At 38.9% G+C, this 13,326-nt stretch overlaps 1 protein-coding gene across 1 annotated transcript; it reads right to left on the bottom strand.

Moving 5' to 3' along the window:
- Window positions 1-1,732: 1,732 nt before the first annotated feature.
- On the bottom strand, window positions 1,733-3,795 carry LOC145772248 (uncharacterized). The gene is made up of 5 exons (XM_082584106.1): window positions 3,738-3,795; window positions 3,291-3,443; window positions 2,857-3,044; window positions 2,387-2,552; window positions 1,733-2,149 (listed from the first exon to the last, which is right to left on the bottom strand). The coding sequence occupies exons 2-5, from the start codon at window positions 3,352-3,354 to the stop codon at window positions 1,974-1,976; spliced, it is 594 nt and encodes a 197-aa protein (XP_082440232.1). The 5' UTR covers window positions 3,355-3,443; window positions 3,738-3,795; the 3' UTR covers window positions 1,733-1,973.
- Between the last annotated feature and the right edge of the window lie 9,531 nt (window positions 3,796-13,326).

Here is a 13,326-nt window from a genome sequence, read left to right as displayed (position 1 = left end):
CTAAGGAACTCAACAGTGTTCGCAAAGTTTCAGACAAGTGGGCTACATTAGAGCAGGACCGAGATTGAGTGTCGGTTGCGTAGCCGAGTGGTGAAAACGCCTGCGCGACGTTCGAAAGGACGTGGGCTTGATACCGCTCCAGAGCACGCGGCTGTATCTCGGCACAGACACTTAATGGCAAGCCAAAATAAGGGGAGCAGCTGACTCGAAGACTAGGCCTAAATGTCACTTCGCTGCTCCCTGTCGTCTGTTGGAGGCTATCGCATCTGTGATCGCAGTGTTACTGTAGGCTATGTTATGTATCGCAATGGGCGCAAATAAAACACGATTATTATTATTGAGTGCGTCTGTGCTTGGATAGTGATCATTAACAGATGCAACACTATTTTTGATAAGCCTTGCTGCAGTTTTAATTATTTCTCTCTTTTGTGACTCTTCATCATCCTCATGCCTTGCTTGTAGGTAGCCTAATGAGATCGAGGGATTTCGGATGTCTTCTCTCTCACCGTGACAATGCAATGAAGGCCCTGAACTTCAGCTATATAAATAGATTTACCGCAATGTTTCTATAATTGGGTCTTCACATATTTTAATCCACAAGGAAGGCAATCATCATTTGCTAAAAACTCCTTCATTTTAGATCTGAGGTCTGATATCGTTAACTGTTCTTCATCATTCTGTTCATGATGGGAACACATCTTTAAAAATACCTGGTCCTGTTCCTCATCCTTCGGTCGACCAGATTTTCGACGTTTTGCCTCAGGTACTCTACCACATTGCAAGGGTACGTTAAATCCATATATAAAATTAACACTACAAGAATGATGGTACTGTATAAACAGTCTGCAGCATGCAAATCGCTACCGTAAAATTCAATACGACCTTTCACGACGCATGACCAATCGTCAGAACGTCTCTCACAATACTCTAATATAGTCCTTGCAAAAACATCTGTTTTAACAAAACTAAAGCCAGGTCTGTCCGTGAGCTCGAGTCCCACAAAACAAACAATGAGTCTTACTGTGGAAATTGCCATCAAGGTTTACTACCAAATAATGGTGTGGCTAGGACAGGAGAGTGATATGGAAACTTACGGGTGGGGTTGGAAACTGGAAGGCAGTCAGTTTGTGACATGAATGCATGCTGACCCAGATTCCCTCTTATAGATTATCCACTGCAACTGTACAACTGCCTGTAGCACTGCCAGGTATAGCTGTAGGCAGAATAATCTACCCTGTACCTCAGCATGTGGACAGTGCAACTTGATGCCTGTGACAATACGTAGGCTACAATCAGTCATTACTGGATGAAGATAATGACCAGGACTTATTAAGTAACTGAACGTAAATAACTTAATAAGTGGTCTGCGATTCTTGTACTGCCAGTGTTTCACTATTGTTTTTTTTTCATATAAGCCTTTGCATTAAACTAATTAGTTAATTTCATTTTGAATTGTCTTATTGAATTCCTTACCACCTTAAACCTAGGGATAGACGCCAGAATTAGAGCTCTAGCATGAATATTAAGTGAATTATTGTCATTATACTATTTTGGCGGCCATCTTGAAAATGACAACTTTCCGGTGCTCAGATTCTCCTTGATTTTTAATATATTATTCTTAATGAAAAATACTAGAAAAAACATTTGGAAAACCTTCTGTAGGAAATTTTTGGGGTCTTGACCTGATATATATTGACTTGACTATAAATGAACAAAATTATCGTTTTTGGAACTATTATACATTATCGTACCGGCAGGCCATTATAGGCTATAATATTTTGTTTATGTCACTTCGTTTAAAGTCAAATATAGATGTTATTGAGTACCTACTTGCTTATTAATTGTGACAATGATAATATCATATTTTAAAGAAGCCGTAGTATGACGATACTTCGAAAAAATATTCAAATTTTGTTTATCCGCCAATTTGAGAAAAAAATGGCGGATTTTCAAAAAAGGCGGATAACTTTTTTTCACCAAAAGATTTTTACGGGGATTTTTTTTTGGTCAATGTACATAATCAACAGAAACAATGTGCAAAGTTTCTGCTTTACACCAATTAAGTCAAGGTTCGGCCCTTTTTTTCGCTTCAACGACTGGACTAGAAAGTCCGTTTCCGTTGCCTCGGAATATACTTCCCTAATGGCAGCTGTAAAATGTAAACTTTTTACATTAGAAAAAGATTGATTGTTCCTTATAAAAGAGGGTACGTTAAAAGCTGTGCCACTGCAGCAAACAAAACGTTTAAATGCCATATTCAAAAAATTAATAATAAATGTTAAATTGAAAAACTTGATTCTCAGCTTATGCTACAATATTTAGTAGATAATTTTAGTAATAATTGCTCAGAAACGTGATGACAAATAAGCTACCATTTTCAACTCACCAAAAATAACTTTATACAATCGCAGTTGCTGGAAACCTTTTTTTCCGTGACGCCCCTTGCCACTCAAGTTATAAAACTTAGCCAATTCATTGCCCATAGTTTCCTTGAGCATTCTCCTTGTGGTTTCAGGCAAACTTCTACCGCTGAAGTTCAACAAATCAATAAACTGCAAAAAATTAGTCTCTGCTGTTACTCAAATCTTATGCTATATCGCTAACCTTACCTGCATGCACTTTTACAACGACATGTGGAAATAGACAATGACGAAAAGCTGGCAGTTTAGCAATCACGTGAAAAAGTATCTTGTGTCAAACATCATAGATCAAAATAGCAATCTGTAAAATCCAACCAGGAGAAACAACTTTGTTGATGATGAAAACTTTTATTATTAATGTACGTGAATGATCAATGAATAAATTTGGGACTCTGCAAACAATAAACTTGTCAAGTGAGTGTAATTAACTACTCACCATAGACGTTTGGAACTTTCCATCCAGTAACTTTCTTTTTATATCACAAAGTTGTTCTTGAGAATTAATTGGCAAAATTTGAAACATTGGAAATTTTTCACTCCTTTTTTCCTTTGTTTTTTCAGAAATCAGTCTTTTTAAGCACCGTTGTTGTGCTTGAATTTGTTCAAGAACTTTGAATATCCGAGCTGAAAAAGATAACATTAATGTAAAGAACACATTGCCATAAATAGGATTCACCTAAAACAACAATGAGTTTCACACTTAACTAAAATTTGTATAAATAACCACACTCGTTTAACTGATTCACTGTATGTGCGCATTGTGCAATCATGGCTAACACAAGGTAACAACAAAAAGTAAGAAGCATAGTCCAACATACATTGTATGCTCCATAAAAAATTCAAATCAATGAATCACTTTCATATACGTACTAAAAATAGGCTCAAATTCTGAACAAGAAATCATCCTGTTGCCACTTGGAGTAGTACTTTGCATTGGAGCACAACTTGAACGTTTCTTCGGAGTATGCTCATATTCCAAGCTATAGTTCGCTTCAGCATTATACTCTTGGAAAGTATTTGGAGCTAGAAATATACATAAATACCACGACATTAATGATCTACAATACATGATACTGTGGTTTCTTGCAGTTCAGTTTAAAAATATTGAAACTAAAATTGTCACCCAAAAGTGTATGTCAACAAGAAAGCTTTATGCAGTGCGTTGTACAAATGTATAAAAGTTTGAATATTGGCAGTAAACCCACAATAAAAGCTAACAGGTCCAGTAAGACTGATAATTAGGACAAAATTTTTCTATCGTTCTTTTATTCTATCATTCTTTTATTCATTCTAAGATATCATTCTTTTATAATGCACCTTGAAGGTCATTAAGACAATTAAGACATTTATAAGCATAACTGCAAACAGCGACACCGTTTTGGCCTCAAAGTCTTATCAGACCAGTCAAAGTACACTGGATAAAACACTTGCTATATAGAATATAGCAATGAAATCTGATAGAAAAGATATATAATTTCAATATAATTAATTATAATACCAAATGATTAAGCAATTCTTGATGTTGATATTCATTAGTGTCTTTCTTCAAAAACTTTAAACTTTTCACTTGCTTAATGTAAGCATAGTGTCCCTTTTTATACCTGGTAGAACATCCAGGAACAGAACAGAAACTTGGAGCCATGGAATGACAGAATGTTATACCACTAAGTTACTTGATCTAGGCCTACCTACCTTGCTTAAATGCTTATAATGCAAGTTGCAACTGTTAGCTAGGTCTATAATATGATAATAATAATATGAGATAAGGTCTCACTAGACATCTCAATTACCATACACAAGCATCATTCCATCAAACCAACCGCTAATTTGCTGCAATAGAGTTCTTTATATTATGCTGCCTGCAATCTCGCAACTTTCTGTAAGTACCTGTGACACCATAGGCATAGACCTTTCATTAGAAACAAATACCGTACCCTGCGTCGCTGTCGCCGAGCGAAGTCAGTAAGCACCACTGAAGCGTGACTGGAACGGAGATAAAGCGAGAAAAAAGCCAGTTTCTCGTCTACTAATGTAAAGTCTATGATGGTACCGTAGTCAAATTAGCTCCTGACAATATAATAGGCCTAGGCCTACCTACATTAACGCATGTATTCAACTTGTCTTTATCAAATGGAAAATTCATCAGTTCACTGAAAATAGGAAAATTTACTCCCATTTTTAAAAAAGCTAGCACGAAAGACCCCACTAATTACAGACCCATCAGTGTAGCCTACTGCCGTAGGCTACCGATCTTTTCCAAAATTCTAAAAAAATCATGTATAAAAGGGTGTATGCCTTTCTAAAAAAACACAATTTTTTCTTCAAAATCAGTTTGGTTCAATGACTCTAGCAGAAAATATCACTAGGGCTTCCAATAACAAACAGTTCTTTGCCTGCCTTGCTCTTCTTTGCTATGAGCTAAACGCATCAAGACGTGTTCCCCTTATGACCATCAGCACTCTTGATAACGCACCATGGCCGATCTTCATAGCAACTGTCCATACAAATCTTAAATATATCAGCTAAAGCTATGTGGGCTAATAAAGCTATAGCCTACATATATGTTGTTTTCGTAACATTTTCTTTTTTTTATTTTCCCTTTATATCTTAAATTTTTCTGAAGGTGTTGCGACCGTGCCAAATTTCTTTCAACTCAATAACTTACTTCGGTCTCAAGCACGTTTTAACGTTCGCGTTTTGTCGCTTCTACCTTTTTCTCGACCTTTGCTATGCTGACGTGTATTTTTTTGATATGATGGTCAGAAATAAAAACAACTGAACTGAACTGAACTGACTGTATAGGCTATTAGGGGTTTTTCCTTGATTTAGGCTATCCAAAGCATTTGACACTATATTGATCATAAAATATTACTGGCCAAACTGTATCACTGTGGAATAAGAGGAACTGCACATGATTGGTTTACAAGTTACTTTAGCAACCGATATCAACGAGTAGAATATTGCGGTAGGCTACACTTTCTACTAACATTAATAAAGTTTCAGTAGGAGTGCCACAGGGGTGAAATCTTGGACCATTGCTATTTTTAACTTACGTGAATGACTTTTTACAATGCCTTCAACGGGGCACAGATATTATGTTCGCTGATGACACGACTATAGTCTACTATATAAAAATGAAAGCATATCAAATTTACATTGCGTTGCAAACACTGAAATGAAAAATTTTTCCCAATGGCTATCAACAAATCGACTGTCGTTAAATGTTTCTAAAACAAAGCACACATTATTTTCAACAACAAAAAACAAACCTCCTTCTTCAAATTTAACCTCAAATTTCCAAAACGATAGGCTACCATAGAAAAAGTAACTTCAATTAAATTTTTAGGAATTATAACTTAGTAAATGTGCACTTATCCTGGAAACCTCACATGGAAATCTTACTGAAAAAGATAAGATCATGTCTTTGTGTAATAAAAAAGATTAAACAATATAGAGACAAACATGCTATGCTAGCCATATAGCCTACCATTCTTTGATTAAAAGTCAAATATTGTAATGCATCTCTAATTGGTGCCATGGGAATAAAAGCAGTTTACAAAAGCTGCAACGAACTTGCCATAATTTTCTACAAATTGTATGCAATGTTGATCGTAAAACAGGAAAGAAAGCACACTGGAGCAGAACAAACTTTTAACAATCTCTCAACACTACACCACAGTAATTAACTGCTCAAGAAAAGTATTTTTGGTTATACTTGTAGTTGTACGCTGATACCTTCCGTGGGCCGCCAGTTGGTGACCCCTGGGCTACAATATTACGTGCATGTAGCACTTCGTCTGCTGCGGCGACCTGCGAGTTGCATATAACCTATAGGCTACGCCTACGACGAAGCGGGACGCAATTAACTGAATTCCAGTATTATCCACGACTACGTGACTTAAAAAAAGCTTTAGGCCTACAATACATTTATATCCCTATGATGTTTTAATAATATCTACTGTAGGCCAACGTTTTTTGTTAGTCTTGCAAGGACTGGTGAGTTGTGTTATCAAATGGCTTTGCCCGTGTGGTCACAGCGGTAAACCATAATCTCTTCGTGGGAAAATTGTAACATAAGATTCCCAAATCCGTTCGTCTGTATGTAATGACCGAAGAAACACACACTTGAACTTCTTTTCAAACAGTGTATTTCTGTAAAATTAGCCCGCGGCTACCGAAAACGAGGAGGTGCAACGCCGTACACCACTAAAAACCGTCACTACAGAACAGATTAATTGGATAAAAGACGGAACTTTTGTCCAGCTAGCAAGCACTAAGCCAACAGTTAAATGTGCGGCCAACTTTCAAGCAACCATTTCACGAATGAATCAGAAAAATTTGTGATAACTCAAAGGCACGTCAGCAGTTAGTGTGACGCAATAATGAAAGACAATTATGAAGTCATTCAAACAGATGTTCACGAGGCTGATGCAATATTTCCTGTTTAAACAGGTTTCAAACTGAAACAGGTTTAAACAGGTTTGACACAAGTCTATGAACGATGGTGCAATTTTGGCACATTTTCTGGCAACTTCCATGACGTAATATTCAGTAGACTTGAACGGTTTTTATATGACGTTTGATTAGGTGAACAATTGTCTGGAACATAGTGGCCCCTAGTTATGACAGTCTGTCATGGCATAACTAAAAAAGAATTGACGACAATTGTGAGCCAATGAACAAAAACACATGATACACAAATTGTTTGAATCACTCACGTTTAAGTTAATACGTAACTACAAAGGGCGTGCGAAGAATGAACAACAATACGAATAATACACGACGATACAAGAATTGGTACCATAGGTACACGCTAAAATGACGCTATATACAATTGTTGCGATAATAACCGACTGTTCCGGGCTCAGACAAGGGTCGGCAACCGCAGACAAAACCAGGCTCAAACCCTAACACTTAGGTGTTCTTTACGGGGGCGAGGCACGAAATATCCCTCAACACGTAGTCTACTTTTACTTTCCCCGTACTCTCATCATAGTTGCAGACGGCAACTTTAGCTCTACGAACTACAGGCTTCCCTTTCCTAATTTGTGGAACTACCTCATGCACCCTCCCAAGTTGATACTTCCCACGTTTACCAATGTCTTGGAGAGAACCCACCACTACAAGTTGACCAGGCTCCAAATTCTCGGCCATTTTTAGCCATTTTTTCCGGCCCTGAAGACCTGGCAAGTAAAAATCGATCCATTTACTCCAAAACTGCTGAGAAAGTGACAAATTGAACCGATAATCCCTTCTTAGTTGGTCACGATCATGTGGTTGCCCAACAGCACAGTATGGGTCTAAGTATGGGGTCAAAAGTGAGGCCGGGGTGATGACAGTAAAATCCCTAGGGTCGTCACTCAAAGGTACCAAAGGGCGTTCGTCCACGATCCGAACGGCACTGCCTGTGTACGTAAGCAGTTCAATAAAATTGGGCTTACGTATTGAAGAGTCCAAAATGTGAAAAAAGTATTTGGTCACATCAGCCATGAAACCAAATCTTTCAAGCCGAAATCTAGCCAAGACATCTACCAGAGGGTTTAACAAGTCAGACAAGTCAGGATAAGAAGACATTACATCATTAACACAAGTTCCTCGAAATTCAGACTTGCCATCGTAAACAATGCGCTTTCTTAATTGTGACGTAACAAAGTATGGTAAATACCACTGAAAACCCTTTACATTTCCTGCTTCACCAGCACGCTCAATATAGCCATTAGATTTAAGATCCTTCATGGTGTCAGTAAGGAAATCACGAAGTTCAGGTTGTTTTAAAGCCTTCTTCCTTAAAGCAGCAGCTCTATCTGACGCCAGCACAAAATTGTTAGGTAAATCAATATCTTCCTTCAACGGTACAGGTATCTCAAATCGACCATCTTTCAACTCAATATTCGGTTCGACAAGTTCTCTAGCCAAATTATCATTGCGAGACAATTCACATGTTTCATTTTGCAACGTCAAATCCTGAATGACTTTATTCAGGTCTGCTATTTCCATATCACGAGACTCAATTTTACGCTGAAAGCCAGAGATGACATCCGACTCTGAAGACGTCTGCACTCTGCACACTTTAGCAACGCTTTCATCTAAGGGTGACTTACCACCACAAGCCCACCAACCGAGAGGAGTGAGCAAAGCATGTGGTTCACTACGATTTTCACCAACACGCTCTTTTTTGGCCCACATCAAATAAGCGTTATCGTTGCCAATCAGTACATCTACAGTACTACAATCATTCAAATGAAACGTATTCACGTCATGAAAATGACGAAAACCACTTAAATCCTGCTTATGTGGTAAAGTTTTAACATCGTCAGCCCAAGCTGGGTTAACCACCGAAGTTATATCACAAAACAGTTCATCTGTCTCTAACGATTGGATGTTGAGTTTGACAAGGTCAGCACAAGTAGCTTTCTGACCAGTCAGGGTATCCATTTTAAACGACGCTTTATCGTACGGTTTAAGATCAAGTTCACACACCAAATCACTTGAAACAAACGTCAACTGCGAACCAGGATCATGCTGACAATACACCAACTTCGATTTGCCAGTCATTGGATTCAAAACACGAGCAGCAGTAACGCGGTTAAAGGCTGCTTTAACATTTCCAATCTTAAGATTACGCACAGGAACTCTAGCACCAGCCTCATCTTTACCGATCGAATCCAGAGAATCACGTGACGTCACATAAAAATCATGCAGAAGAAAATAGTGTTTCCTATCGTTGTTAGGCCCACACTGACGACAGTTGTTCGCATGATTACAGTCCCTAACCATATGCTGGCGCAAACAATTCAAGCATTTGCCAGCTTTCACAATGACATCTCTCCGATCTTTAGGTGTCAAGCGCAAAAATTCTTTACAATTAGACAAAAAATGATATTCAACTTGACCACGTGACGAACAACAAATGCATGCCGGTAGGTTCTTACGTCTGGCTTCACCACTGCACGGTGCGCCAACAGCAGTCGAGTACTGCGAACTCCCTGACATCACATCATCATGGGGTTTTACCGACGTCTGCCTAACCGGACAAGAAGGCAATTTTCCTTTGCCAAACTTTTTAAAATGCTGCGACTCACCAGAATCGCCCATTAGCATAATGCTAAAATCAGTCGACTTGCGCGTTTCCTCCCGTACTACAAATTCAAACAAACTCTGAAAAGTAGGCTCATCAGTGCCACCATACTGATCACCTAAAAAGTCAAGATAACGCTGCTTAGCGTCAAACGGGAGTCGCTTAGCCAAATCCAAAACAAAACGTCCTTCTAATTTATCACGCTGACCATAAGCTTGCGCGTAAAGCAAACACTGCGACAATTCATCTTTAAACTCTTTCAAATCACTGGAAGAGGTCGAAGTCAATTTGCTACCATAGCGATACTTTCTAATGTCTGGTTCGGCAAAAAGACCTCCACGAACCCCAAAACGCTGGGACAAGCGAGCTAACGACATTTCTATCCTGTCTTCCTCTGACAAGCCAGGGGTGTCCGAAACCAAATTAGCAATTCGTTTGCGCAGCTGTTCTAACACAAGCTGCTTGTAACAAAGTCAAACGAGTTCTCTTAAAGGGCGAAGCTGCCATTAAGGCCGTAACACGATTTTTAAAGAAGATAAATGGCATATTGTTACCATCGTAACCAATCAAGGCCGCCTTATCGAAGAACGTCCTACTATTTTGGTATTCAAAAAAGCAATCCTGTTGTTGAGAACTCGATTTCGCGGGAGAAGACAAGCTATATCCCTTAAGGGGCTGAGTGGGCTCAGTCACATGCACAGCCCAATCACGATCCTCACACACGTTAAAATCAGAAGACGCGATACGCCTCTCACAACCACCCAAATTACGTGTAGCTGGGCGATCAAAAACTAGCGGCACAGAAAACTTTGAAGGGGGCAAAGCATTACTGCTAATGGCGGCCCCGTGACCTGTACGCTCTGGGGGAGGAGTTCGGTTGTAATTCACAGACTTTGGCTCTACAGCCTTCGTAAGACCCTTAGCCGCGGCCCCGAGACCTCCTGAAACAGCTGGAAAACATGTGGATTGTACACTGTACAGGTCCACTTACGGATTGAACAGGCGTCTGGAAAAGGTTAGGTAAATTAAACTGCGATTGATGTTCACTTCTGAAATGCCTAGAAGAGCCCTTCCTAGAGCTACGCCGGGAGCCCAACTCAGAACGATATTCAGCTAAAACTACCTCTTTACGTTGTTCGGCCCTCAACTGAGCGTCTTTGAGTGCGAACTCAGCAGCTCTAGCTTCAGCTTTCGCGGCGGCCTCAGCAGCTCTCGCTTCGGCCTCAGCTCTCGCAGCAGCCTCAGCTCGTACGGCCTCAGCTCTCGCAGCAGCCTCAGCTCGTATGGCCTCAGCTCTCGCGATGGCCTCAGCAGCTCTTGCTTCGGCCTCAGCTTGTATCTGGAGCTCCTCTCGTCTTAACTGTAGGTTAATTTGTGCAACTATCCGTGACAAGCTCTCAGACATCCTAGTGCTTACATTTGAGGCGCTATCCTCAGGATGTATGTCAGCATCCAACCTATCTGAGAACTGACTTACTTTTTGTTCAAAGTTATTTTTTAACGAGTTAAATTCGGGGTCTACCCTATCACGAAGTTCTGCCAAGATTGCAGAGTTAAAAATTTTAGTCAAAAGAGCATGGAAATACCGTAATTCCTCTTCCAAAGTAGAGAACTTAGATCTAAAAAGTAACAGTTCCTGCTTATCACTCAAAGAACCTATGGCTACAGAAAGTTTCCCAATTTGAGTCAAAATATCCCGTCTAAGATGCCGGGCCTCTCGAACTGACTTAGCCTCATCGTTAATGGGTCCCTCCCCAAAATGGCCTGCCCGACCGCAAAGAACATCATCAGGCTTAAACTCAGTCGAGTCGACGGCGGTCGAGTCCCTGTCGCCACCGAGTGTAGACATATTAAATGTTGGGGCTAAATTTAATAATTAAAAAATTAATTTATACAAACACACAAAATTATTACAGTAGTTATAAAAAACTTAACTGCAAAGACCGTAAAAATACAAAAAAGAATTTAATGCACGATACCGTAGCTGTACGAGTATGAAGTCCAAAAGTCCACAAAACTTGCTTGGATTCTTCCACTTGAATCTTCAAGCACAGATGGATTGCCTTTAATCTTCTTTCTTGCCAATGAATGTCAAAGTTATTTTTCTTCAGTACCAAACTGAGAAGACATGTCTTTACTTTTCTTTGCTTCTGTAAGAGTGTAGACTACCAACCAACAAAATCTTCTTTTATTATTTCTTGTACTTCTAAGTAGTTCTTCTGCACTAGCTGACAACAAACACGTCTTTTATTTTTTTATGCTTCTAAGTGCTTCTGTGCCAAACACTAGACAGAGAATCGTCTTTTATTTTTTATGGTCACAGCGGTAAACCATAATCTCTTCGTGGGAAAATTGTAACATAAGATTCCCAAATCCGTTCGTCTGTATGTAATGACCGAAGAAACACACACTTGAACTTCTTTTCAAACAGTGTATTTCTGTAAAATTAGCCCGCGGCTACCGAAAACGAGGAGGTGCAACGCCGTACACCACTAAAAACCGTCACTACAGAACAGATTAATTGGATAAAAGACGGAACTTTTGTCCAGCTAGCAAGCACTAAGCCAACAGTTAAATGTGCGGCCAACTTTCAAGCAACCATTTCACGAATGAATCAGAAAAATTTGTGATAACTCAAAGGCACGTCAGCAGTTAGTGTGACGCAATAATGAAAGACAATTATGAAGTCATTCAAACAGATGTTCACGAGGCTGATGCAATATTTCCTGTTTAAACAGGTTTAAACAGGTTTGACACAAGTCTATGAACGATGGTGCAATTTTGGCACATTTTCTAGCAACTTCCATGACGTAATATTCAGTAGACTTGAACGGTTTTTATATGACGTTTGATCAGGGATATGAACAATTGTCTGGAACACCGTGGTAGGATTTCTTTCAGGGGTTTTCTCTGCATACCTTGATCTTCATGATGAGCTAACGCATCAAGCGTCTTCCCGTCAAGACCATCAGCACTTTTGATAACCCACCAAAGTCAATTAATATAGCAACTGTCTTGTTTTTTTGTTTTTTTTACTCATATAAATTGTTTAAAAAAATTTACCAACTTGTTTTTCTTTCTTTTTTTTCTAAACTAAAAAAAAATTTCTCAAGGTGTTGCAACCGTGCCACATTTTAAACTGATTGTCCTGCTTTAGTATCATGCACGTTATATATAACGTCCGAGTTTTATTGCTTCTACCTTTTTCTAGACCTCTGCTATGTTAGGCAAACATTGCTTTTTCGTTGTGGTGGTCAGAAATGAAAACAAACTGAACTGATCTGTCACACTAAAAGGTGGATTATTGCGTTTTATTTGTAGGGCTTCCAATCTTTACTCTTCCTATCTTTACTCTTCCATATACCAAGCTACTATACCATTTTGTATAATTTAATATTTTCCAGATAAGAATATATCACTAAGTTACTACCAGCTTGCATCTAACTACTCCCTGATTATTATAAGCTATTATGTTCGTTCAGAGGATCGCTTGACTTTTCGTAAGATTATTATTTAGGTTGGTTTGGAAAAGATGCTTGAAACAACTCAGACACTACATCCTTCATCGGCACTACCAAAGAATCTCCACCTCTCATTAGCGATACCAAAAACACTCCATCCCTCATTGACGCTATAAAAGATAATTCAACTCTTATTAGAAATACCAAAAACACGCTGCTATATCATCATGCTTCTTATGCTCTTACATGTGCAGGAAATTAATTTAAAAAACAAAGCTTTTTTAACTATTTTATCTTGATAATGAGCTGCCATATTATGTATTTGTTCTGCAATATATAGGCTACTTAATATCGTTGCTGCGAACAC

Source organism: Aplidium turbinatum, chromosome 6, assembly GCF_918807975.1.
Source record: "Aplidium turbinatum chromosome 6, kaAplTurb1.1, whole genome shotgun sequence".
In the NCBI taxonomy this organism is placed as follows: Eukaryota; Metazoa; Chordata; class Ascidiacea; order Aplousobranchia; family Polyclinidae; genus Aplidium; species Aplidium turbinatum.
The sequence above is the reverse complement of the archived record's forward strand: the minus strand, read 5'-3'. Positions and strand labels throughout refer to the sequence as shown.